At 40.6% G+C, this 25,916-nt stretch overlaps 1 protein-coding gene across 1 annotated transcript in view; it reads right to left on the bottom strand.

Annotated features, from left to right (window-relative positions):
• Positions 1–23,477, bottom strand: part of MOSMO (modulator of smoothened) — a 57,883-nt gene extending 34,406 nt beyond the window's left edge. Inside the window, exon 1 of the mRNA XM_032606634.1 lies at positions 23,371–23,477. Within this exon, the coding sequence (XP_032462525.1) occupies positions 23,371–23,476 (106 nt within the window). The 5' untranslated portion in view covers position 23,477. The remainder of the gene's footprint in view (positions 1–23,370) is intronic.
• Positions 23,478–25,916: the final 2,439 nt, after the last annotated feature.

Raw genomic sequence — 25,916 nt, 5'->3', positions numbered from 1 at the left:
TCAACATAAAAATGGGCAGAGGATCAAACAGACATTTTTCCAAAGACAGAAGAGAAATGGCCAAAAGCATATGAAAAATGCTTACCATTATTAGTCATCAGGGAAATGCAAATCAAAACCACAATGAGAACTACTTCATATCCACTAGGATGGCTATAATCAAAAACACAAATAACAAGTATTGGTGAGATATGGAGAAACTGGAATCCTCATACATTGTTGGTGGGAATGTAAAATGGTGCAACCACTTTGGAAAACAGTCTGTCAGCTCCACATAAAGTTAAAGATACGATCCAGCAACTTCACTCCTAGGAAAGCAAGAGAAATGAAAAGGTATGTCCACATAAAAATGTGTACATGAATGTTCACAGTAGCATCACTCATAATAGCTACAAAAGGTAGAAACAACCCAAGTGTTCACCAACTGATGAAATGCTGAACAATATTTAGCTTATCGATACAATGGAACATTATTTGGCCATAAAAAGAAGTGAAGTACTGATACATGCTATGACATGGATAAACCTTGAAAACGTTATACTGAAAGAAGCCAGTCACAAAAGACTACATATTATATGATTCCATTTATATAAAATCTGCAGAATAGGTAAATATATAGAGATAGAAGGTAGATTAGTAGTTGCTTAGGGCTGGGATAGTTGGTGGGGGGGTTAATAGCTTCAGGGTATAGGGTTTCTTTCTGAGGTGATGAAATGTTCTAAAATTGACTGTGGTGATGGTTGTACAACCCTGTTAATATACTAAAAACCGTACACTTTAAAGGGATGCACTATGTGGCATGTAAATTATATACCTCAATAAATCTGTTTTTATAAAAAAAGGAGGAAGAGAGATGGAAAATATAAGCTCTTCATGATCTAGTCCCCATTTCCCCACCATCATCTGATACCACTCCTCCCTTCAAACTATTGTTACCAGGCACACTGAGCTTTCAGGTTCCCTACATATAACTTTTTTTTTTTAAACCTCTGAGGCTTTAAACTTGCTTTTCCTTCTACATGAAACATTCTTACATTCTTCCCTTCTTTGGCCAATTTATTCCTTAGATCTCACGGTGGATGTCATTATTCCATGTAGCTAGCCATTTCTAACATTCCAAGCCTGAATTAGATGCACCCCAATGCACTCCCACAGCAATATGCATTTACTACTATTTCAGCACTCTTCTTACTGAATTCCAATTAACTGTTAAATTGTTTGTAGTTCTCACTAAAACTGGGTCTTATTTATTGCATTGTGCTCTAGAGTAGGTAAAAAATACTTTGCAAAGAATGGAATAAACTAACCATAAGCCAGAATCACTTTTGTGATCATTAGTCAGCTCAATAGAATACTTAAAAAAAAAGACCTGAACTACTGGAAATATTTAATTGTAAAGAGAAAAGCACGGGCGCGGGCTTCCCTGGTGGTGCAGTGTTTGAGAGTCCGCCTGCCGATGCAGGGGACACGGGTTCGTGCCCCGGTCCGGGAAGATCCCACTTGCCGTGGAGCAGCTGGGCCCGTGAGCCATGGTCGCTGGGCCTGCGTGTCCGGAGCCTGTGCTCCGCAAAGGGAGAGGCCACAACAATGAGACGCCCGCGTACCACAAAAAAAAAAAAAAAAAGCACTGGCACACAATTTGCCTAGAAATATGCATGAAACACTTAATGTTTCGACACTCTAAGTTTTCAAATGGAGAAATACTGACCTGCCTTAGCTGGTTAAGCTTTATACAGACATACACGTTTAACATGACTGTTTGGAAAATACAGTTTTGATTTTCACATACTTTGACTGTATTTGAATCTTTTCCTGTGATGATGCATGATAGGTTCTGAATCCCAATGAGTATCTATCCACAGGTAAGTCTGCAAAATAAAAGACCCAAGAGAATACTAAGGCTCAGAGCATTTATCAGTTCTGAGTCTGGGTCAAGTTTGAATAGACAGTATAGATTCCATATATATGGAAGATTATAACAGTTCCTAAAAGAAAGAGGTTCAGTAGAGTAAAAGGTAAGTTAAAAAGGAGAGTCACGGATATAGAAAAACTAGTGGTTACCAAAGGGGAGAGGGGCAAATGAAGGGTATGGGATTAAGAAATATAAGTCTAGGGCTTCCCTGGTGGCACAGTGGTTGAGAGTCCGCCTGCCGATGCAGGGGACGCGGGTTCGTGCCCTGGCCCGGAAGGAAGATCCCACATGCCGCGGAGCGGCTGGGCCCGTGAGCCATGGCTGCTGAGCCTGCGCGTCCGGAGCCTGTGCTCCGCAACGGGAGAGGCCACAACAGTGAGAGGCCCGCGTACAGCAAAAAAAAAAAAAAAAAAAAAAAAAAAAAAAAAATATATATATATAATATGTCTAAAACAATGTGGTGTTGTCCTTTGTATAGATTTCTTCTAACTTAAGAACGGACTTCAGAAGAAATTTTGCTAGGAAACGTTCTGAATCTGGGGGGTTGGGTAGAGAAACATGGGTTTATGGGGAAGGAATCTGAGAAAATGGTCTTTTTAGCCAAACATTGTTTTGTGTGAAGTTGTTTAGCAATCCTGTAATTTAGAAATTTCTATGAGAGGTCCAAATAACTGCTGAAAAGCCTTTAAGAACATAACAGCATTTTCTGTCCAGAAGATTTAATTGTCTGAAGTTCCAAGTCAATTGATTGCCAAACTACATTTTGGTGACACAATGAAAGGAGATAAAAGCTTTAAAACTGGAAAGGAGATTGAAGAAAGGAGAATTTTCTCAAACCATAAGATCTATGATAATGACATTAAAGTATGTTAGATTTTTTTTTTCCATAGACAGATGATAAGGCTAGAAGACTATAAATGTCAACTCAATTAAGAAAGAAAAACAGGCAACCCTGTTTCATGTTATGAATCATACATGTATCTAACAGCCTTGAGAAAGAGTACTTTTGAACTTGGAAGTATTTAAAATGCTAGGAATGTACATTAAACAATCTACCTTTTATAACTTTTAAAAACATGAACATTGCAGAAAGTGTAAAGGAAACAATGCTCTGATCATATACACTCATCCACATATACGATAGTGAGGGAATGCTAAGCAGAACGTAAATGTAGAACAGGAAATATATAATTTATCGCCTTTGGGAAAATAAGGTTTTAGAAAAGGAAAAATTAAAGGAAATATGACTGAGAAGGTTATATATAACAATTCCTAAAAGAAAGAGGTTCAGTATAGTAAAAGGTAATTAAAAACGGAAAGAGTGGGCTTCCCTGGCGGCGCAGTGGTTGAGGGTCCACCTGCCGATGCAGGGGACATGGGTTCGTGCCCTGGTCTGGGAGGATCCCGCATGCCGCACAGCGGCTGGGCCCGTGAGCCACAGCCACTGAGCCTATGCGTCGGGAGCCTGTGCTCCGCAGCGGGAGAGGCCACAACGGTGAGAGGCTCGCGTACCATTTAAAAAAAAAAAAAAAAAAAAAAAAAGGAAAGAGTCACAGATATAGAAAAACTAGTGGTTACCAAAGGGGAGAGGGGCAAATGAAGGGTATGGGATTAAGAAATATAAGCTGCTATGTATGAAATAGATAAACAACAAGGATATATTATATAGCACAGGGAATTACAGCCATTATCTTATAATAAATTTTAATGGAATATAATCTGTAAAATACTGAATCAATATGCTGCACACCTGAGACTAATATAATCAACTATACTTCAATTTAAAAACAAGTTGTTGGGCTTCCCTGGTGGCGCAGTGGTTGAGAGTCCGCCTGCCGATGCAGGGGACACGGGTTCGTGCCCCGGTCCGGGAAGATCCCACATGCCGCGGAGCGGCTGGGCCCGTGAGCCATGGCTGCTGAGCCTGCACGTCCGGAGCCTGTGCTCCACAACGGGAGAGGCCACAACAGTGAGAGGCCCGCATACCGCAAAAAAAAAAAAATAAATAAATAAATAAATAAAAACAAGTTGTTTTAGAAATAAGTTTAAGACACCCTTCTGATATTTACAAAGTATTAATTATTATGTGCTTCTGATGTTAGGATCCTCTCTTTTTTTTGGCCATGCTGTGCGGCATGTGGGATCTTAGTTCCCTGAGCAGGGATCCGATCCGCACCCCCTGCATTGGAAGCATGGAGTCTTAACCACTGGAACTCCAGGGAAGTCCCGGAGCCTCTCTCTTTAAAGTCCAGGGACCAGCAGCTTATCCATGACATTGCTGAAATGATTATAATCAAACAAATATCATAACTTCTACTACCTAAGCAATTGAGTAATCACAATAAAGGAAAATTACATTTGTATGTATGGGTATATACGTATATGCATGTATGTGTTTGGTGTAATGCTTACATCCTGAAACTAAGAAGGGAAAACTCCAGTAGCTTAATTGATAATAATAATTTTTATTGATAGTCAACTACATTCTTTGTATTTTCTGCATAAAAGATATACAGCTCTTAAAATGGATGGGCACAACCTAGGAAAAGAACTGAAATCAATAATTTAGAACTACAGAAATTTAATGACATAAAACATGATAGACTTTAAAAGCTGAAACTGCATCCAGATATTCTTCCAGAAAGTTATGGTTAGCTAGCCATACTAAAACTCCTGGAGACTGTTCTTTGTTGTTTCAGTCAGACAAGAATCTCCAAACGAATACAGAAATTTTCATATTGAGACAAAGGAACTGAAGGCAAGGGCTTGAGGCAGGAAACAAATTAGAAATTCAATCTTCTTGTCACTGCACAAGTAGAGTAGATATTTGGCATCTGTCTTTCTCATTTCCCAAACAAAATCTCAAGTGTTTGGGTTCAGAAAAATCTGGTTTTGTCCTAAACTCTCCTTTAAAACCTTGACATTAGAATAAAGGGTGCTCAAAATAAATTTTGTTTCCCTATCACTCATAAATCTGGAGGAGGAAAAAGGATAAATAATAATAGCTGTCACTATATGCTGGGCACTTTTTTAGTGCCATTCATGGTATTATTAAGTGCTTTACATATGCTCATTTAATTCTCAAAACAATACAAATGAAGGAACTGAATAACAGGCTAAATGAATAGGTACCAGCATGAAAAAGGTCTGATTCGACACTGTGCTCAAAGTTTACTATTTAGTAATATTTTGGTAGAACAGTTTAATTTTTTTGTATGTTTGTCCAGAGAGTTAAAACCTTAGAAACATCAACAAAGAGGTCTCATAGACCCCGTTTCCACAGACAATGGCACATTCTCCACAAACAACTTTGCACAGGAAATACTAAATTAATTTTCTCCAGGTGTTTAGAAACTCAGTTAATCCAATAAAAGACTATAACACTATTTTACTTTCTTAATTCTTAAATTAAATTAAATTCTTAAATTAAATTGCTTAAAAAGCAATTCTTTTAGAAAATTCTTTCTAAATTCTTAAATTAAATTCTTAAATTAAATTGCTTAAAAAGCAATTTTTAAAAATTAATCTGATTGCCAACCTTACTTCCTTTTAAAATTATATTGAAATTCTGGGCCTAGATTTTCTGGACAATTTCTCTGGTATATTATTTAAAATTACATTTTAAAGCCATGCACTTTAAAGACAGTAATTCATGAGTGATTAAAAAATAGACTGAATTCCATTTTGATTCTGCTAATTCAAGAAGTTCTTTAAATTCTGTAATTTATTTTAAAAGTAAGTTTGGGGCTTCCCTGGTGGCGCAGTGGTTGAGAGTCTGCCTGCCGATGCAGGGGACACGGGTTCGTGCCCCGGTCCGGGAAGATCCCACATGCCGCAGAGCAGCTGGCCCCGTGAGCCATGGCCGCTGAGCCTGCGCATCCGGAGGCTGTGCTCCGCAACGGGAGAGGCCACAACAGTGAGAGGCCCGCGTATCGCAAAAAAAAAAAAAAAAAAAAAAAAAAAAAAGTAAGTTTGGAGATTTACAACACGAAGTACTTTAAGCAAGATCCAACTAAATTCTTGTACAGTTTAATTCTTCCTATCATTTTTACTCTGCAAAATCTCAAATAGCAGCTTGTGTACTCAAGTTATTTACATATTTTCTCCCTTAATCATTCGCTTTTCAAAGGACAGAGTTCATTTAACAACCAGTTATTATGTCTTTGTTTCGTTGCTATTTTTGTTTGCCTTCTTTAATGAATGAATCATTTCAAAATCACAGTTTATAAAGTGATACTTGTTTCTACTATCTCTCATGGAAAAAATGCAGGTCCAACAATTGCATTCTTTATCACTCTCCCCGCTACATGTCTCACCACCAAATCCTCAAAAGATATGTTAAATTACAAGTAGATATATGTCTTTAAGAAGGCAGGTCTCTCATTTACAACTTTCAGGCTCAGTTATCAATAGACTATGCCCGTAAGTAATCATGACTTTGACACTAGCTATAATTCAGCAGGAAACTAATTACTGGTGAAGTAGGAGGAATGAGAATCAAGAGAAAGATCTGTCAGGCCACCTTAATTCGTAAAGAAAAGGGTGGGAAGTGTCACATACCCTTTAATTTAGGAAGGCAGATTTCAAAAAGGTAGGCATGATTGCACGGAATGAAATTCTTGAAGGAAAAGAGATGCGAGAGGTTAAGGAAGCTCTTGAAAATGGGGTTCTGACTAATATTATAGATGATGCCAAGAAAAGGGAGGTACTAAAGAAACCAGGGACTCACCTGAACAGCACGCTATAAAAATAAAAAAAGTAGTGCTGCATAAAGAACAGAGCACGGGCTTTTAAATCCAGTCTACCACCTAATTAAATGATGCCAAGCAAATCCTTCTCTAAATATGCTTCTTTTTCAGCAAAATGGGAATAACATTTCTTGTGAAGAGCTACTATAGGGGGTTTGCTAAGTTCAATATTTCTTTGCTGGTCTCTTTGCCCTTAGGCTATATACTATTAAGAAAGCACTATGTTCAAAAGTTACTTAATTCTTTTTTCCTTGATAGTTACATTATCAATTTGACATATAGTCAGGCTCACTGGTTTCAATTTGTATTCAATACTAGGATTTACTTTCTTGCTATCATTTTTAATTTATTTTTTTGAATATGTGACACACATATGTGGTTCAAGCAAAGCGTCCTCTTTGCCCTTCATTACAGTAGTGGTACTATTCTTTATATAGGGTAAAAATTTGACCATTTGTCCACGGGCTAGAATCTATATTCTAGTATGGTGACATTTATATCTATAACCTAAAACTACATAGCATTTATGATCAATTTTAAAATAACTGCCTACGGCTACTGAAAAGATTATAGCAAAGAATCTTCAAAAGTTAGTCCCATTAATTTTAGTTGACACACAGTGCTATGTGCCAAGCACTGTTTTATATACATGAACTTTTTAACCTTCAAAGAGACCTCTGAAGTATGTCGGCCAAGATCATGCTGCTAGCAAGTGGTACAGGTAGAATTTGAATCCAGACTCCAGAGTCTGTGTTATTAGCCACTTAACTATAATGTCTCCTGCATCCTAACCAGTCACACAGATGTTCTTGCCATATGGGGACTACAGAATTTAAACCTTTTCTGGCTTACCTTAAAAAAAAAAGTGTGACTGGGCTTCCCTGGTGGCACAGTGGTTGAGAGTCCACCTGCCGATGCAGGGGACACGGGTTCGTGCCCGGGTCCGGGAAGATCCCACACGCCGCGGAGCGGCTGGGCCCGTGAGCCATGGCCGCTGGGCCTGTGCGTCCGGAGCCTGTGCTCCGCAACGGGAGAGGCCACAACAGTGAGAGGCCCACATACCGCAAAAAAAAAAAAAAAAGAAGTGTGACTTAGGAAAATTACTGTATCACAACTTTTCCCATTATTAATAAAAATTTAAAAGATAAGCAAATATGGACTAAATCTCTTTTGATTTCTCTCATTCAATTAACATTTATTAAACACCTTTGGGAGATAAAGTGAATCAATTTGCTCTCCTTCCTTCTCCAAATCCCACTGAAATGACCCAAGCAATATATATGTAGAAAAATTCTATAACAGCATGGGAAAATGTCAACAACAAAGCAGAATCACTAAAGAATTTCTGGAATGTAGAAAAGAATAAGTTCACAGAAAAGGAGTAAGTGTCTATGTTGCTTATAATAATACAGTTAAAAGACAGTCCTCTTCCTCAGAGAAGTGGATGGAGTTTCCTTTTTAGTTTTTTAACTCAGAAAAACCCCAAGCTCAGAAGATTGGAGCCCTCAACCATAGTAGAGGGCTTTGGGTGATATCTAAGTGGATACAAGAAGTCAGTGGGAACTGCACCAGTGTCCTGACCATTTGGGATGGCTGATGACATTTGCCAGCCAGACTTTTTCACCTGGGTGTGAACTGCTTGAAGTCAAGGTGGGGATTTGCCACATCAAGTTCCTAAAGAGGGAGGGCAGAGGGCAGTAGGAGGTGATATATGAGGGATAAAGTATTTTTGTTAACTCTAGGCTAACAAAGAGAACAAAAGCACCGGCCAACAATTTATAGAGGTAAAAATTAAAAATAAAAAAAAATAAAAGAAATAGCACAGTAGGGAAAACCAATAATGCACCCAACCCCCCGATAACTCTGAAGACATTCACAATAACATTAATTAAAATCTTAAAGGGGGAGGGATAAATTGGGAGATTGGGATTGACATATATACACTACTATATATAAAATAGATAACTAATAAGGACCTACTGTATAGCACAGGGAACTCTACTCAATACTCTGTAATGACCTATATGGGAAAAGAATCTAAACAAAGAGTAGATATATGTGTATGTATAACTGATTCACTTTTCTGTACAGCAGAAACTAACACAACACTGTAAATCAACTATACTCCAATAAAAATTTTAAAATAAAATAAAACTTGTAAGTCAAAACAATAAAATAAAATGAAATCTTAAATACAGGGTGGTCCACTTAAAGCAGACATCTTACCAGCTACTGGTGTGATTGTAAATGGTTGATGGATGATAGCTACCTACTGGATGGTTAGTAGGCAGATACTAGAAATAGTCCTCCAAAGCTCTGGGGGTTAGTCCTATATCAGCCACACTTCAACATACATGAGTTTGTCTTCTGATCCTAACACATTAAATGTTACTGAGAGCAGGAGTCCTAAAGGTGATCTAACATGACTGTCTACATCTGTTTTAAATAAGATTCATTGCTATGGTTTTTTTTTTTTTTTTTTTTTTTTTTTTTTTTTTTTTTTGCGGCTCCGGACGCGCAGGCTCAGCGGCCATGGCTCACGGGCCCAGCCGCTCCGCGGCATGTGGGATCTTCCTGGACCGGGGCACGAACCCGTGTCCCCTGCATCAGCAGGCGGACTCTCAACCACTGCGCCACCAGGGAAGCCCTCCGATTGCTATGGTTTTTTAAGTGATTCAATTAATGATTTTAAAACTTTAAACTCTCAAAGTAATTATTTTATCTACAGGATAAGAAAATATAAAGAGTTTCTCATTTTATGCTCATAATAAGCAAATGAATAGAACTGTAACAAATTATCTTACAGGCTACCCGTGATTATCAATCACCCTTTACTTTTAGAACTCTTTATACTTGGTTACTGACTTCAACTAATGAGGTCAGCGTCATGACTTATATACTTAGCTGGTTAGGGAGAAATCTACTTTAGGACGGCAGACTACATCCATAACCCACTTAGCAAATGTTAGCTAGAGTAAGAAGGTTGACAAAATATTAATGGTTTAGTATAATATGTCATCATTACTGGAAAATCCCCAAATACATGTTACCTTTGATATGCAGAACAGAACTTGTATAAAAACATTTAAATAGGCTTCCTGGTACTTTTTTCTCTTAGTGCACTAAGGTGGAAGGAAGAAGGCAGCAATCCAGGTTAAGCATCAGGGGCATCGTACAGCATGTATGGTAAAAATGATAGGGTCAACCAGGTCTAACACAGTGATACACCCTAGTTTAAAAGAAAATCAGGACTTCCGTGGTGGCACAGTGGTTAAGAATCCACCTGCCAATGCAGGGGACACCGGTTCGAGCCCTGGTCCGGGAAGATCCCACGTGCCGCCGAGCAACTAAGCTCATTTGCTACAACTACTGAGCCTGTGCACTAGAGCCCGCGAGCCACAACTACTGAGCCCACGTGCCACAACTACTGAAGCCTGCACACCCAGAGCCCGCACTCCACAACAAGAGAGGCCACCACAATGAGAAGCCTGCGCACCGCAACGAAGAGTAGCCCCCACCCACCACAACTAGAGAAAGCCCATGTGCAGCAACGAAGACCCAATGCAGCCAAAAATAAATAAATAAATATTTTTTTAAAAAATCAGATTGCTTTTGGTGACTATATGATGGGCCAATTGCAACATTTTATTTTATGTATCACATGTGATAACAGATTAATCCATTTAGTTGCTTAACAACAGCTATCTATCATAGGTGACTGTACTGTGGTAGGTGTTTCAGGTATATTAACTTTGATTCGTACAGCCACTTTGCAAGATAAGAGGTATTATCCCCATTTATAGATGAGGAAACTAAAGCTCAGAGGCCGAACAACAAGTCCAAAGCCACATAGTTGGGAAATGGCAGAGCCAGAATTTGAACTGATTTCTGGCTTCACCCCCATACTCCTTTCACTATAACTTTCTTAATAAAATAATTTTCTAAGAATTCAATGTATCATATATACCCACTTTTATTTTAAATCAAGAGATGGGATTCATGAGGGTGAAGGAGGAACACAGAACTATTTTTTGGTTGGGGAAAATAAAGAATAAACATTTAGGTAATTTTTCAAGCACAAACAAAACATCTACAGCAAAGCCTAAACTAGAAGCCAAGTTTCAATAGAGGTACTCCTCAAGTTAAAAATACTTAATTTGTACCATTTTGTACCCCAATTGGCATATAAAATACTGTTTTCCTCCTCCTTCCATCCATTCACAGGGCCCCTCAACAAACAGTAACCATACTAGCCAGGACTCACGGCCCCTCCCATGGGGGTTGAATGAGGAGCGTTGGATCTAGCCTATTCTGTATCACTTTGTTTTACCCATTACAAGTTCCTTATCTTCCCCATGTCCACTCACCACCATCATGCACCATACATATCACATGCACATTCATGCACTCATACCAATCTTCCTCATCTCCACTGAGTTAATTATATCTCAGGTTATTCCACTTCAGGAAATCTCTTAAACATACATTTTCTGCAAGTCCTTTTTCTGCCTTTGACAGGGCAATTTGTAAGTAAAAAAATGACCCAAAATATTGTTGACAAATGTAAGAAGAATCTCAGTGAAGCACCTATATCACACAAAAGAAATGTCGTAAGTTTTAAAGTCAAATTGACAAATTAAAGGATCAGAGAAATAAGCCACCATTTCTTATTCCTTTTTAACGTTTTAAAAGCTATTTATTAGTAATACAACTGTATTGCTTTCTACTATTTTTTTTGATGCAGAAGTAAATGTTTCAGTTATAACATGGCCTTACAGACTTGCTTAGGAATCTAATTTCTGTATTGACCCAGAGAATCAACTAATCAACCTACAAATTAACTTTCATCTTATAATATCTTTTCAAAGTTGGGAATAACTAGATGGTTGCTGGACCTTACTTTCCAAAATAAAAACCAACTGATAATCTGTCAAAAAAATTAAGAATGAATTTTGTGGACATGCAGTTATTGAACAAAAATTTGGCATATGTAACAATGTAAGTATCGTGTTTGTGAAAATGAGATAAGACAACTAGGAATGCCAAATAGTCCTCTTTCCTGACTAGCTCCTTTCTGCTTTGATATTTGAATTCTACTCTCACTTCAAACATAACGTCTAAACCAAAATCATCACTTTTGTCCTTAAAGCAGCTCACTCTCCAAAGTTCCCAGTTCTATTCCCTACTCCAGGTTCAAAATCTTAGTGTCAACCATAACACTTCCTCTTTCCTGCCATGTGCAAGCTTGGTGTGAGTGCTACCTAAGGTACAGAGACCAATAAATTTTATGCCCTGTTCTTAAGGAACTTTAAAAATCTATATTAGAGGGACTTCCCTGGTGGTACAGTGGTTAGGAATCTGCCTGCCAATGCAGGGAACACGGGTTTGAGCCCTGGTCAAGGAAGATCCCACATACCATGGAGCAACTAAGCCCGTGCGCCGCAACTACTGAAGCCCGTGCCTAAAGCCTGTACTCCACAACAAGAGAAGCCACCACAATAAGAAGCCTCCACTCGCTGCAACTAGAGAAAGCCTGTGCGCAGCAACAAAGACCCAATGTGGCCGAAAATAAATAAATTTATTTTTAAAAAATCTACACTAGAAAACAGGGCAAGTAACACACATATAACCATGATATGGATATGCTACCATGAAAAACATGCAAGAGGGAAAAATCACTTTAGGTAGGGGATCAAAAAAGGTTTTTATGAAGACAGCAGTTGACACACGCTTGGAAGATGGGTAGGATGCTGATACAACAGGAACTGTGAAGAGTGAGAGGGCATTTCAGACTGAGAATAAACAACATAAGCAAAGATTTAGAGATGAGACTATATATCGCATTTAGGAAACAAAGTAATACAGAGGGGCTGGAATGTAGATCCACATAGGGAAAATGTAGGATCTAAGGTTGGAAAGGTAAGCAAGAGCCATATTGTGAAGATCCTTGAGTGAGTGCCTTCTGTGCTATGGCAGATGAAGAGTCACTGAAGGTTTCTGTTTCAAGCATATGCAGTGGTTAAGAGCCAGGACGCTGGAGCTACAGTTCCTGGATTCAAACCTCAGCTCTTCCACTTACCAGTTATGTGACCTTGGGCAAGTTACTTAATTTCTCTGTATCTCTGTGGGGCTAACAGCACTTAGGGATGCTGTGAGGATTAAATTAGTTCATACATGTAAAGTGCCTAGAAAAGTATCTGTCATAAAGTAAATGCTATATAAGTATTTGCAATTATTACTATCCTTATCCTTTAGAAAGATAAATTTAGCAGCGATGTATAGAAATGAACTGAAATGGAAATTTCCCTGTCTTCTATATATGTTTACTCATTGCCATTCCACTTTCAAGCACTGCCCAAGTCTTCCTAATTATTTAAATACCATCATTGGTACTTCCCTGACGGTCCAGTGGTTAAGACTCCATACTCCCAGTGCAGTGGGCATGTGTTCGATCCCTGCTCGGGGCACTTAGATCCCACATGCCGCAGGACGCGGCCAAAAAAAAAAAAAAGAAAGAATTGAGTTTCATAAATACTCATCATTAAATGTATAATCTATTAAGCTCAAATTCTACCTCCTCCTCAACCACCTGGGCAGAAAGTAGTTTCATCACCTATGACACTTATTTCTTATGTATATAACTTTATCTTCCCAAACACAGTACAGGTTCCTCAAGGATAAAATACTTTTTCATTTGCTTAAATGCAATCCCTCAGGATATTTAATACAGTTCCTTACAGACCACACATACCTTAATAAACATCTGTTGTGAGACTGTCTGGAATAAAGTATAGTGGTATACGAAATATCTACGGGAAGATTTACAGAATACTCATAGTAAATTAAAGATTTATTTTATTAAAATGGATGGTACTTTATAAATGAAATGGTCATATAAATGAAATGGCTTTGGAAATCTCTGCCTTAATTTGAACATGTCCTATCTATTTTTGAAAAAAATTTCTATTATTATAGCTGAAAGTAGACCCAATAATGTTCCATGTGAATAACTTACTGTGAATAGACCACAAGTGGGGAGACCTAGTGAAATTCTCCTCTCCCATTTTCTTACTTGACCCAACCAACTGCATTTTCTTTACTCTTTTTACATCTCTAACGATAGCAGTATATGGTCTCTGGTTGAACAGATCTATATTAAAAGTCAGCAGCTGCCTTTTTGCTCAATATACACAACAGCAAGTGTCAAAATACCAAATGTGACCTTTTATTTATAGCAAAGCTAGTATAAAGACATAAAAAGTACAGTCTTTTCCTCCCAATTAAAAAAAAAATTCAGCAATTCAAAGAAATGTTTGCTTCAAAACTGAAGTCATATACTGAAACTTCATGTAAGCAAATTATACTTGCTGGTTTATATATACTCATAAATACATGTAAGTATCATTGATAGCAATACCCAAATCTTTATTTTGTCAACTCTAAAGCAATAAATCCCAAAGGACTACTGCGTCCTACTTGCCCATGTCATATTCAGTAAGGATATGTAATTTAGCTGTAATTTACAGCTAATGAGAGAATACATAGTAAAGTTTACAGAGGTATACTATTGAAAAGTGATTTTGATCCAGATATTTACTTTTAGGTACCTTGATTTTTAAGGATCCTTCCTCATGCTCTTATCTAACCTCTCTAGTATTTCAACAATAGCTTTGCTAAATATTACTTTTTCATCAGTCTACAGTCAATAAAGAATAAAATAATGTTACTACTACTACCCCCAACCTGTTGTTACCAGTGGACCAGGTTTTATAAGTATCAAACTTTTCAGCAGCTAGCTGCTAGTTGGGCAAAGAATTCCAAAAAGTACTTGGAAAAAATGTGTAATTTCAGTGCTAGAAAATAAAACATTCTGACAACCAAAAAGATATGAATGTCATGTTTACATAAATCATCATAAAGTTGTAAATATGAAGTTTATACCTATACATTGTCATTGCTGTCACTGTACAACCTAATTTCTTGGGTTACTTAGAAGACATAAAACAAGGTCACTATGTAAACAATTATCCATTTAGGTTGCACGATTAAGCTCTTATTTATTTATTTATTTATTTATTTTGTTTTGTTTTTTTTTGTTTTTTGGTTTTTTTGCGGTACGCGGGCCTCTCACTGCTGTGGCCTCTTCCGCTACGGACGGAGCACAGGCTCCGGACGCGCAGGCCCAGCGGCCACGGCTAACGGGCCCAGCCACTCCGCGGCACGTGGGATCCTCCCGGACCGGGGCACGAACCCGCGTCCCCTGCATCGGCAGGCGGACTCTCAACCACTGCGCCACCAGGGAAGCCCAAGCTCTTATTTATAATTCAATAATAACAATTTCATAAACAGTAATACTTTACTACACGTCTAAATTTCCCCTATAAGATTATGTAATATGGCCCACTGCTTAAGTATGCATTGAAATGGGGTATGAAAAAATTCAAAGATTCACAGTTGCACTGAGGAAGCTAATGACAACTAGAAGAAATTTTATGCCAAAAACTAAATTTTCAGTTGTACTATTTGCTATTATACAGTTGTACTATTTGCTATTCAGTTGTACTATTCTATTAAGAAACAACTATCTCATATATTTCAAACTTATTTTCAGCCTTTGAGGTGAGACTAATTGACTCTCTATACTCCAACTGTAAAGCTTTACAGACCACTATATCCCTTTAAAAATAACTTCCGGGACTTCCCTGGTGGTCCAGTGGTTAAGAATCCGACTGTCAATGCAGGGGACACAGGTTCCATCCCTGGTCCGGGAAGATCCCACATGCCACGGGGCAACTAAGGCCATGTGCCACAACTACTGAGCCCATGCGCCTAGAGCCTGTACTCTGCAACAAGAGAAGCCACCGCAATGAGAAGCCCGTACACCGCAACGAAGAGTAGCCTGCCACTCACCACAACTAGAGAAAGCCCGCACGCAGCAATGAAGACCCAGCACAGCCAAAAAATAAAAACTTACAAAATAAATGATTTTCACAGTGCGCTGCAGATATTACTCTAATCTACAGAAGAACAGAAAGTTGGGGTCTGAACCTGCATAACAATTGGAAGTACTGCAAGAGGTATTAAGTACATCTGAATGATATAGTTTTTATTAATAAAAAACCCTCAACGACAACTTGTCTAAGATCAATTACATGGCTAGCAAATAGTGGGACTGGGATTTGACTACATGTTGGTTTAGCCCCCAAAGCTGTGAGCCCTTTCCACTATGCCAGGCTGCCTTTCACTTAGAAAACCTCTTTAGTCTGTTCCAGAAACATATAAACCCAATGCATTCCTTGGTTTTGGTACTTACGTGTATCCCATTAAGCTTATATCACCACTACAACTGACCTCAAAGTCTGTCTTCCCAGAGACCTCCCCTCACCAAGTAGGACTTCAGAAATATTCAATACAGACACATCGTGTTGCCTTAAAACTTTTTTAGAACAAGGCAAGATATAAGTAAATAAATAACACAAATAATACAAAAGGGAAATATTTTTAAATTCAGATGTTTTGATCTTTCATATAATAATACTAACATTTGAGCATTTGCTATGTATTAGACCATGTGCCAATTCTTCATATGCCACATTTTATTTTCTCACAAGCATCCTTTGAGATAAATATATCATCCCCATTTTACAGCTGAGAAATCAAATTACATGCCCCAAATCATAAAACTCATAAAAAGGGAATCCAAGAATCAAATCTAGGTATGTCTGACTCAAATCCCATAGGACCATTTTACTACACTGCAACTCCAATACAAACTCAATATTTATGAGGAAAGGGGTTAAACAACAACACTATTTTAGGACACACTAAGCTGAACAGTGGAGGACTGACGTATACGACTCCTACTATGCCAGCTTTGAAAGGGGCTCAGGCAGTCGAGTGAGGAAAAATTCAACAAGTCTGGTTGCGTCTAATAAATGCAACAGTAGTCATCACTCTGTAATATCTTTTTCGGAATTTCCTTCCTCTTAGATTTTTCCATTCTCTCATGGCTTCTGTCCATGTTCTTGGTCCCAAATTCCCCTTCTCCAAACTTTTAGGCCAACTAGCTTACACCCTTCATCCTGAAGTGGCTACATCTCTGTTGATAATGGTAAAAACAGAGGCTTTCTGGAACTAAGGTTGTAAAGGGAATAAATGCTTTGTTCAGGAAATATAATCTCATATTGGAAAATCTGGCCTATGCTGTGAAATTCACAGTATTATAAGTGATTTCAAGTTTCAAGTACGACCTGTGAACACTGTAAAAAGACTGGCCTTTGATTTTGGGGGTTCTTTTTGGCTGTACTGGATCTTAGTTGTGGCACGTGGGACCTTCCTTGAGGCATGCAGGATCTTTCATTGTGGTGCGTGGTATGTTCGTTGCAGTGCAAGGGCTTCTCTCTAGTTGTGGCGTGCGGGTTTTCTCTCTCTAGCTGTGAGGTCTTTGAATTTTTATTCAAAGTTCTTATTTGATATGTTGAAGTAAATAATACTGATAATGTTACTTTTTAAAAAACCAAGGAGGACTTCCCTAGTGGCACAGTGGTTAAGAATCTACCTGCCAATGCAGGGGACACAGGACTGAGCCCTGGTCGGGGAAGATCCCACATGCCGCAGAGCAACTAAGCCCGTGTGCCCCAACTACTGAGCCTGTAAGCCACAACTATTGAGCCTGTGTGCCACAACTACTGAAGCCCATGCTCCTAGAGCCCGTGCTCTGCAACAAGAGAAGCCACCGCAATGAGAAGCCCGCACACCGCAATGAAGAGTAGCCCCGCACAGCAACAAAGACCCAACGCAGCCAAAAAAAAACAATCTTCCATTAAAAAAAAAAAAAAACAAGGAGAAAATTTTATACCCCCTTACCATTATGAAGAAATGTTATTCTTGGAAGGCAAAGAAATTTACTGGCCCAAATTTCCATCAACTGATGAATGGATAAATAAACGGGGATATACCACACTAGTTGGCAATAAGAAGAAATGAACTGCTGATACTTGCTATAATATGGATAAACCTTGAAAATGTTATGCTAAGTGAAAGAAGCCAATCACAAAAGACCACATATTGTATGACTCCATTTATATGAAATGTCTAGAATAGGCAAATCTACCAAGACAGAAAGCAGACTGACTAAGAACCAGGAAGGTGGAGGGTGATAGCTAAGGCATCTGGGGTTTCTTTTTGGAGTACTGAGACTATTCTAAAATTGACTGTGGTGATGGTGGCACAACTTTATGAATATACTAAAAGCCACTGCATTGTACACTTTAAATAGGTGAATTTTATGGTTATGTGAATTATATCTCAATAAAGCTGCTTTTAAAAAAGAAATTTACTGGAAAAAGACTCAAAAGGCCATTGAAAAAGTTTTGTTAATGCTTTTTAAATTAAAGAAAAGCACAATCTCAAGATTTTTGCCCTCTTAGGTAACCCAATTATGTCCTTCTCTGTAAGTCATGTCCAAGATGATTAACAAGACAAAGTTATAGATAGGTTTGTTTAACAACTGATGTTACAGAGCTCCTTCACACCAAACCAACTTTGTGATTACTGAAGTTGTCACAGTTCAGGAGAAGGCTTATTATTTAACAATTTTCTAGTATTTAATAAACGGGTCTGCTTGGGAAGCTTGTAATTTTAATGCTTTAAACCAAAGACTCCCAACTTGTAGGCTAGGATCTACCTAAAGATCTTGAACTCTTATGTGATAGATGTCAAGCCCACAGTCCCCTATCTGAGGTTTACCAGCATTTCCTGTGGAGAGCGTAGTGAGTAACAGAATGGGAAATGAAACCCTCCCCACAAAGTCTTTTATTTCCCCAAGCATCTGCCAGTCTTTGTACTTGAGGAAAAAGAAAATTCTTCATTGCAAAATGACAGCCATATCCTGGGTTTCAACCAGGTAATGCTTTTTTCCCATTTCTGATGTTTCTATCCATGAGGGGCGGGGTAGAGGTGTGGCTGTTAGAATATCTTAGCTTATCTGTGTCCCCTCACTCAATCCTTCTCAGATCAGGAGGAATGACTTCATCTGACTGACAGTTCAGAAGAAAAAACTGGGCATAAGTGGTCCAACTTTTTGCCCTTGGGAGCAAGTTGCCTAAAGGGAGCATTCATCTCTTCTGTTCTTTCATGCTGGAAGTCTTATAGGGCAGGTCCCAAGTCCTGCCTGGGATTGGACAGTTAAGTCTGTTCAATTTTGAGGCCCAGTAAGAGGAAGCGACTTGTCCAAGGATATAAGCCACATTCTCCAATATCCTCTTTATCAATAATAAATAATATTTTGGCTCCTAATTATCTTATTCTTTTTTTTTTCTCAATTAGTTCAGGATATAAGTAGGGAAGAGGGTGTTATTGAGACTCCTTAGACACCCTAACATCCAATCTAAACAATTTTAAAAAGAAAAAGAATGAGTAAAAAAATAAATAAATAAGGTGGCAGTCATCATATCTTTAAAAGTTTGTGTGCATAATCCGCAAGCTATTAGAACAAACTCAGGAAATGCTATCACACACAGATGAAAATTAAAGAAACATGCTTTCTCTGTATTGGGGCCAATACTATAAAAACTGCTGGTATGAAGCACGGTCCATAATATTATGGTAATATAGTTTATTAGTTGGGATTTTAGGAAGTTCTTCTACTCAGCTTTTTGTTTTAGGATATTTCATTTCCTTTTGTGGTAGTTCAAGTAGAAGCTGAGGAGTAGAGACACTAGAATATGGAGATGAGAGACTGAAAGAGGAGAAACAGCGATGGAGAAGTCCAAAGCCAAGAGGGAAGACAAATTTATTTGACTTACACTAAGCCTGGCTATATTATTCTTGATGTTTCTTCATTTCCAAGAACATCTAATAAAGAAACTGTGTCGGTTCTCACAGTAATAAGTTCTGAGCTTTAGTTTCAAAATTGGGATTCCGACACCTGTTATAAACTAGAACAGCAATATAACAATATCTAAATTTTACTGAGCACTTCCTATGTGTCAGGCACTGTTCTAAATGTTTTACATGGATTAACTCAATCATCACAACAATCCATTGAGATGGATACTATTATTACCCTTATTTTACAGAAGGGGAACTATAAGGAGAGAGGCTAGGTAACTTTTCCAAAGTAACAGAGTTAGTAAGTGATAAGGTCTGGATCTGAATCCTAAACTTTCCCTTACTAGTTTACTGAAGTGGTTTTCAAACTACATTCTACAGAAACTTTCAGGCTCCAGGAGTTCTATTTTCAAAACATATTTTGTTCATTTAAAAAACTGCAGTAAAAACATCACAATCAAGACTTTTGTACAATGTATAATGCACCAAAGGGAATCAACACATTAACTTTTTGCTACCAGGTGAAGTCACTTTTATGCAGATCTTAGCATAAAGCTAGTCCTGTCACCTCTGAGATCTTAACTGAACTTCCTGTAAATGTTTCATTGATTTGGAAAGTATAACTTTGCACTGATTTTTTTTTTTTTAAACTCAAGACTGGATCTGTCCAGGTAAAAGAGTACAGTGAGCATACAAGCTCAAACACTAGGCAAAGTTCAGGTGCATCTTATCACAATGCAAAAGCCCAAGAGTGAACAAAGGAACATACCATACCATCTCATTCATTTTACATTTGGGGGGGCTTATTGTCTGACATATTTAGCCGTAAGAAATACGGGTTAGGGGATTCCCTGCCAGTACAGTGGTTAGGCCAAAAAAAAAAAAAAAAACGGGTTAGATATGATTTTGAACAATTTCCCCCTGTTCTTACTATCTCCTCCTATTCCTCTTTCTAGCCACAGAATATTTAACTGAAGATATCTTGAGATGGCAAGGGAAACTGTTAGAAAAAAAAAAATCACTGCCTCCACGCCACTTCAGCCACACATCACCACTGTCACACTCTGGACCTGGTGCCCACAATGCCCTGCCCTTCCATTCTGCTGTATCAATCACTCCCAGTCAAGTCTTCAGCTCCACTGGGCCCAGGTCAACTATTCCACTGACCATATACCAACTGCTATTCAATGACAAATATACCAGCTTTTTCCCTTTTCACTTTCACTGTTTATCCAGCTAAGATTTCATGAGCCATCATTACAATATTTTGACTAACACCCTAAACACCTTTGCTCCTCTGTCATTCTGTTGCATATATCTGGCAAATCCCAACCCTGAATGAAGCCTTCTATTGGCTTTCACCACACACTGGTGACAAAGTAGTTGAGCACTACCAGAGACAGTCAACAAAGCAGATCCATTATCACACTGTATGTTCACGACCACTGACTTCAATGAAGTGTCCACACTGCTAGATAATCCTACTGTCTCTGGTTGGCATGCTTTCTCTCACAACTATTTATTTATTTCAAACATCTTCTACTTCTTTCAAACCTTGGACTTCTGTCCCTCCCATCTCCAAGGCAACTCACAGCAGATGACTTTGCCTACTTTGAAGGAGTTGTATTCATCCTATTCTTGCTTTCTTTCAAATATAATAGAGCATAACATCTCAGGAATGTTATGCTATTACTTATCTCTCTCTTCCCTCTCTCAACTCTATCTTTCCCATGGACATTTAGTCTATTTTATACATTGGGATTCCACTTGACACTTCTTTACAAAAAAAGATCTGCTAGAACAGTGAACCTCTTTGCCCCTAAGTATGTTTGCCCTAAGTATGTTAAGTCTCAAAGAAAGTCTCATAAAAGGAGTCATTGCACACATAATCAGGATAAAAACAACAACAGGTCATGAACTGGACATCACACATATAACTACAAACTAGTACTAACACTGACATCACCAGTATTTTCAGAAACAAAGCCCATAGTTTCACCAAATTCTAAATCATTGATATTTTCTTTATATGCTTTACAGTTTAAAAAATTGAGATATAATTAACATATAACATTGTGTATGTTTAAGGTGCACAAAGTGTTTGATACATTTATATATTGCAATATTACCACTGTAATACCTCTATAGGGTCACCTCTATAGGGTCACATAACAATCATATATGCTTTACAATTAAGAACTCTGCTAAGACTATATAGGCAAGAAAAGGAGCAGAAATTTTTTTTTTTTTTTTTTTTTTTTTTTGCGGTACGCGGGCCTCTCACTGTTGTGGCCTCTCCCATTGCGGGGCACAGGCTCCGGACGCGCAGGCTCAGCAGCCATGGCTCACGGGCCCAGCTGCTCCGCGGCATGTGGGATCTTCCCGGACCGGGACACGAACCCGTGTCCCCTGCATCGGCAGGCGGACTCTCAACCACTGTGCCACCAGGGAAGCCCGAGCAGAAATTTTTAGTGTTATTTTAATAACCAGTAAATCTGACGGCATGATTTTGTGTTACTAGGTCTAGATGGGGGAGAGAACGGAGGAGGAAGCAACAAATGTCCCAGCCACAGCTTTTTTTAAGGGCTAAAAATATTGCAGGATAAATACAGAACCATAAGTAATACTTAAGAAGTAAGTTTGACAGCATAGTGATACATTCTTACAACAAATTATTCATGGAGGGAGTCTGACATTCCCACCCCCCATTATTCCCTTCATCTGCACTGAACAAGCAGTTAGAAAACAAGCTCATTCCTTTATTCCCATCAGCTCTCCCTGCAGCTGTTACATTAATTAAAGGTTTGGTCTCACAGGTCTGGGTGAGTGTGAGTGAGTGAGTGTGTGTGTGGGAGGGTGGAGGGTGGCCCGAGCTGAGAAAAATCGTGCAAGGGCATTCACCTAGGATACCCTTCAGAAAGATGCCTGCCTCTTTCCTGAGGGCACCACCTTGTCTCTGCTGCCCACAGCTCCGTGGTGTTACAGCAGGCACTGCTACTGGGCTGCCTGCAACTCTAATGTGTTATTTAATTTTGAAACTACTATTAGAATCGCTAAAGCGTTTTGTGATGCTCCATAAAATGAAGTTTATTATTAAGGTTATTACAGCTCCGGGGCCTAAAATAAAGCAAAATTATAACCACACAGACGTCAAAGGGAAACTCGGAAGCCACATGCATCTCAAACACTGCCAAGTGAGCAGGGGCTGGGCGGGGGCGCGGGCAGGGGGCTCTCATCCGGCGCCCTCCACCGGCACCACTGCTCCCGGCACCAAGAACCCGGCCCCGCCCGGACCTCTCCCCCGGACGCCGCTTCCTGGGGAGAGGTGGGGGGACGTCAGCGGTCGGACCCGACTCCTCTTGGTCTCTCATCGACCATCAGCTCTCGGGTGTCTCTCACACTCCATAGGCTGCCTCGCTCCCGGCCCCAGCCTCCCCGGCGGGTTTCTAATTCCTTCACAGTGTGCCTCAGTTTCCTCCCGTCTCCCACCATGACTTTTGTTTGTTTGTTTAAATCCAGGACTAAGCTCGTTCCTCCACGGTCCCTCAGGTCGCCGGCTGTCTCCCCTCACTCTCCCTCCCCGGTCCAGGACCGCCAGCCCTGCCCAGGTCTCCTCGCCCTTCCGCCACTTAGCACTCAGCCTGGGGCGCAGCTCCCCTCCGCCCGGGGGTCCCGCTAGCGACCCGCGCGTCCCCTTCGCCATCCCCTCTGCCCCTCGGCCACCAGGCCCGGCAGCCCGGATCGCCTCTCCGCCCCCTTCTCCTCAGGCCGGCCTCCGCCTCGCACCCTCCAGCCCGGTCTTCTCCTCAGCCGGGTCTCCCTTCCCCTCCCTTCGCCCTCAGCCAGTCCTCCATCCGGCCCCGCGCGCCCGCCGCTCACCGGCGGACTCCCCGGTGTTGATCCAGTCCGGGTTGGCGATGCTGGCGATGGCGAAGATATCGGCGGCCAGAAAGAGACATCCTGAGATGATGGTCAGTTTATCCATCTCCCCGCCCCACTCCCCCCACCCCCCGAGCCCCGGGCAGGCCGCGGCCTCACGCCTCCCGCCCCATGGGCCGCCGCCGGGGCCAGGAGACCCCGCGCCGCCGCCTCGTGCCCTCTCGGCCCCCGCGCGCCGCTCGCGCCCTCCGCGCGCCCGGGACCAGCAGCCGCGGCGCGGCCCGCACAGCCGGAACCGCCGCCCGCCCCGGAACTGCTCGGCCCGCCCGCCCCTCACCCGGAAGCAAAGCCGCGGCGCTGGCGAGGCCGACTCCGGGTCCCGGCCGGCGACGACCCTGTTCCGACCTCTCGGTCCTGCCCTGGCACGCGACCCGGACCCTCCGGCCCTCCCGCCTGGGGCCCCGCTCCGCCCGACTTCTCCTCGGCCGCCCGCCTCGCTGTCCTGGACAGGGCAGGAGCCGCCTGTCTTCAGCAGGAGGCGGCCCCGAGCCCGCGGAGGGAGTCGGTGACAACGCCTTGTCACCTTGTGTTACCATTGCCTCTGCCCTATCTGTCAGCCCCGGGACTGCGCCTTTTAGGAAATGGCTATGGGCACCTGCTGTGCGTCAGGCACTGTTGGTGTAGGTGCTGGGGCTGCTGGAGTGGACCTGAGAAAGTTTTCGTTCTCAGGAAGCTTACCTCCTGGTGGGGAAGAAACGGAAACTGTTAAAAACTGATCTTGAGAATAAAGATAATGTTAGGTGTTGATCTATTAATTAAGTTGGGGGTCGGTCTGATGGGGGGTTTAGGGGGCGGCGATGGTACATAGGATGGTCAGGGAAGGAAGGTTACACGGAGAACGCCAGGTTCATAAAAACCTCATCTATGAAGATCTGGGCAAGACTTCCAGACAGAGGGAAAAGGAAGTGCAAAGGACATTCGGGGAGCGGGCAAGGAAGAGGTTGGCCTGTTCAAGGAACCGCAATATATCCTGTGTGGCTGGAGAGTGGTAAGAAAAGACAGAGGTGGGCAGAGTCCAGATGTAGGACTTTAAGAGCCATGATAAAGAGTTTGGATTTTGTTCTAAATGCAACGGGAAGGCACCGGAGGGTTTAGAACCGGAGAGTGACAAGGGCTTATTTAATCTGTAAAGAGAGTGTCGACTGTAGGTGGGGAGGGGCAAGAATGAAAGCAGGGATACCAGTTAAGAAGCACAGTAGTCCAGGAGAGAGAGAAATGTAGCTTTAGCTAGGACGAGAGTAGTGAAGATAGGGGATGATGGGCAGATTGGATGTTTTGTAGGCAGAGGGAAGGACTTGCTGATAAACGGGGGAGGGGTTGAAAGAAAGAGAGGACTCAGAGCATGACTCCTAAATTTTTGGCCTGAGTAATGGGGTGTTTGATGATACTATTTATTGAGGTGGGATGTGGGGAGGGGCTTAGCTTGGATGGAGAATCAGAAAATAAACAAGACATTGGCATAATTTATTAGCAATACAGATGGTCTACCATATACAGTTTTGCTATCTAGTGGAGATTTCCTTTTCTTCCATGGCTCATGGACTAAACCACCATTAACCCTGACTTTGAGTCCAGCTCTTTCTTTCCCAGTTAGTTCCCCATGAGACGCTCATTTTCTCCATAAACGCCACCTAGGTCATCTCTAGAAAGACCAAAAGATTGACATCTGTCTCTATTTTTGGAATGCCTACATGTCCACAGAACTCAGCAAGTTTCAAATTCCACCAATCCAACAGCCTTGCAGAAGTGCACAGAGTTATCAGTATCACCACATAGATTGGGCAAAGAAGTTTGATTGCTAGCCTGCAGACTTTCCTGTCCAAACATTGGTCTCTTGGGGGTGGGGGGGTAGTTTTTTATTATTATTATTAAACCATTAATTTTTCCTCTGCCACAGAAACTGATACAAGCTGATTTATATGTTCCAGGGATTTAGACATAATGAGTATCACATTACTGCAGGAGGTTTCACTGTTTATTGTTGTTTAAACACTGGAGAAGTTTGGTGGAGTCATATTCTTGGCTTCTTTCTGGTGTTTCTGTTGCCAAGTAATAGAAGAAACTCCAACTATACAGTCCTGAATTCTCAAATAATGTCCACTGATGTTCACTACTGGGCAGTTGATGAGAATCCTAGGGTGAAATGTTGGAACATTTACCTATTCTAACTCCAGCTAAGTGGAACTATGACTTGATTCTTGTGTTTAAACAATACAAGTATAAATCCCTCCTTCTACCCAGGCATCCCTTCCTGGTCCCTCCAGCCTTTGCCCCTCCACGAAATGTTCTGGATCTAAGATTAAAGCATAAAAACAACCAGTACACGGTTAAAAGGATTTAAAACATTTTTTTAACCAGGTTAATAGCTGCATATCACTACAGACAATAGTCACCTATCCCATTCCTTACCAACCAGGATGTGGGGTGGGTGGCATGGGTAGGACCAAATACTCTGTTTACAGATTTCCCATTAATCCCATTAATTT

Source organism: Phocoena sinus, chromosome 15 (assembly GCF_008692025.1).
Source record: "Phocoena sinus isolate mPhoSin1 chromosome 15, mPhoSin1.pri, whole genome shotgun sequence".
NCBI lineage: Eukaryota > Metazoa > Chordata > Mammalia > Artiodactyla > Phocoenidae > Phocoena > Phocoena sinus.
The sequence above is the reverse complement of the archived record's forward strand: the minus strand, read 5'-3'. Positions and strand labels throughout refer to the sequence as shown.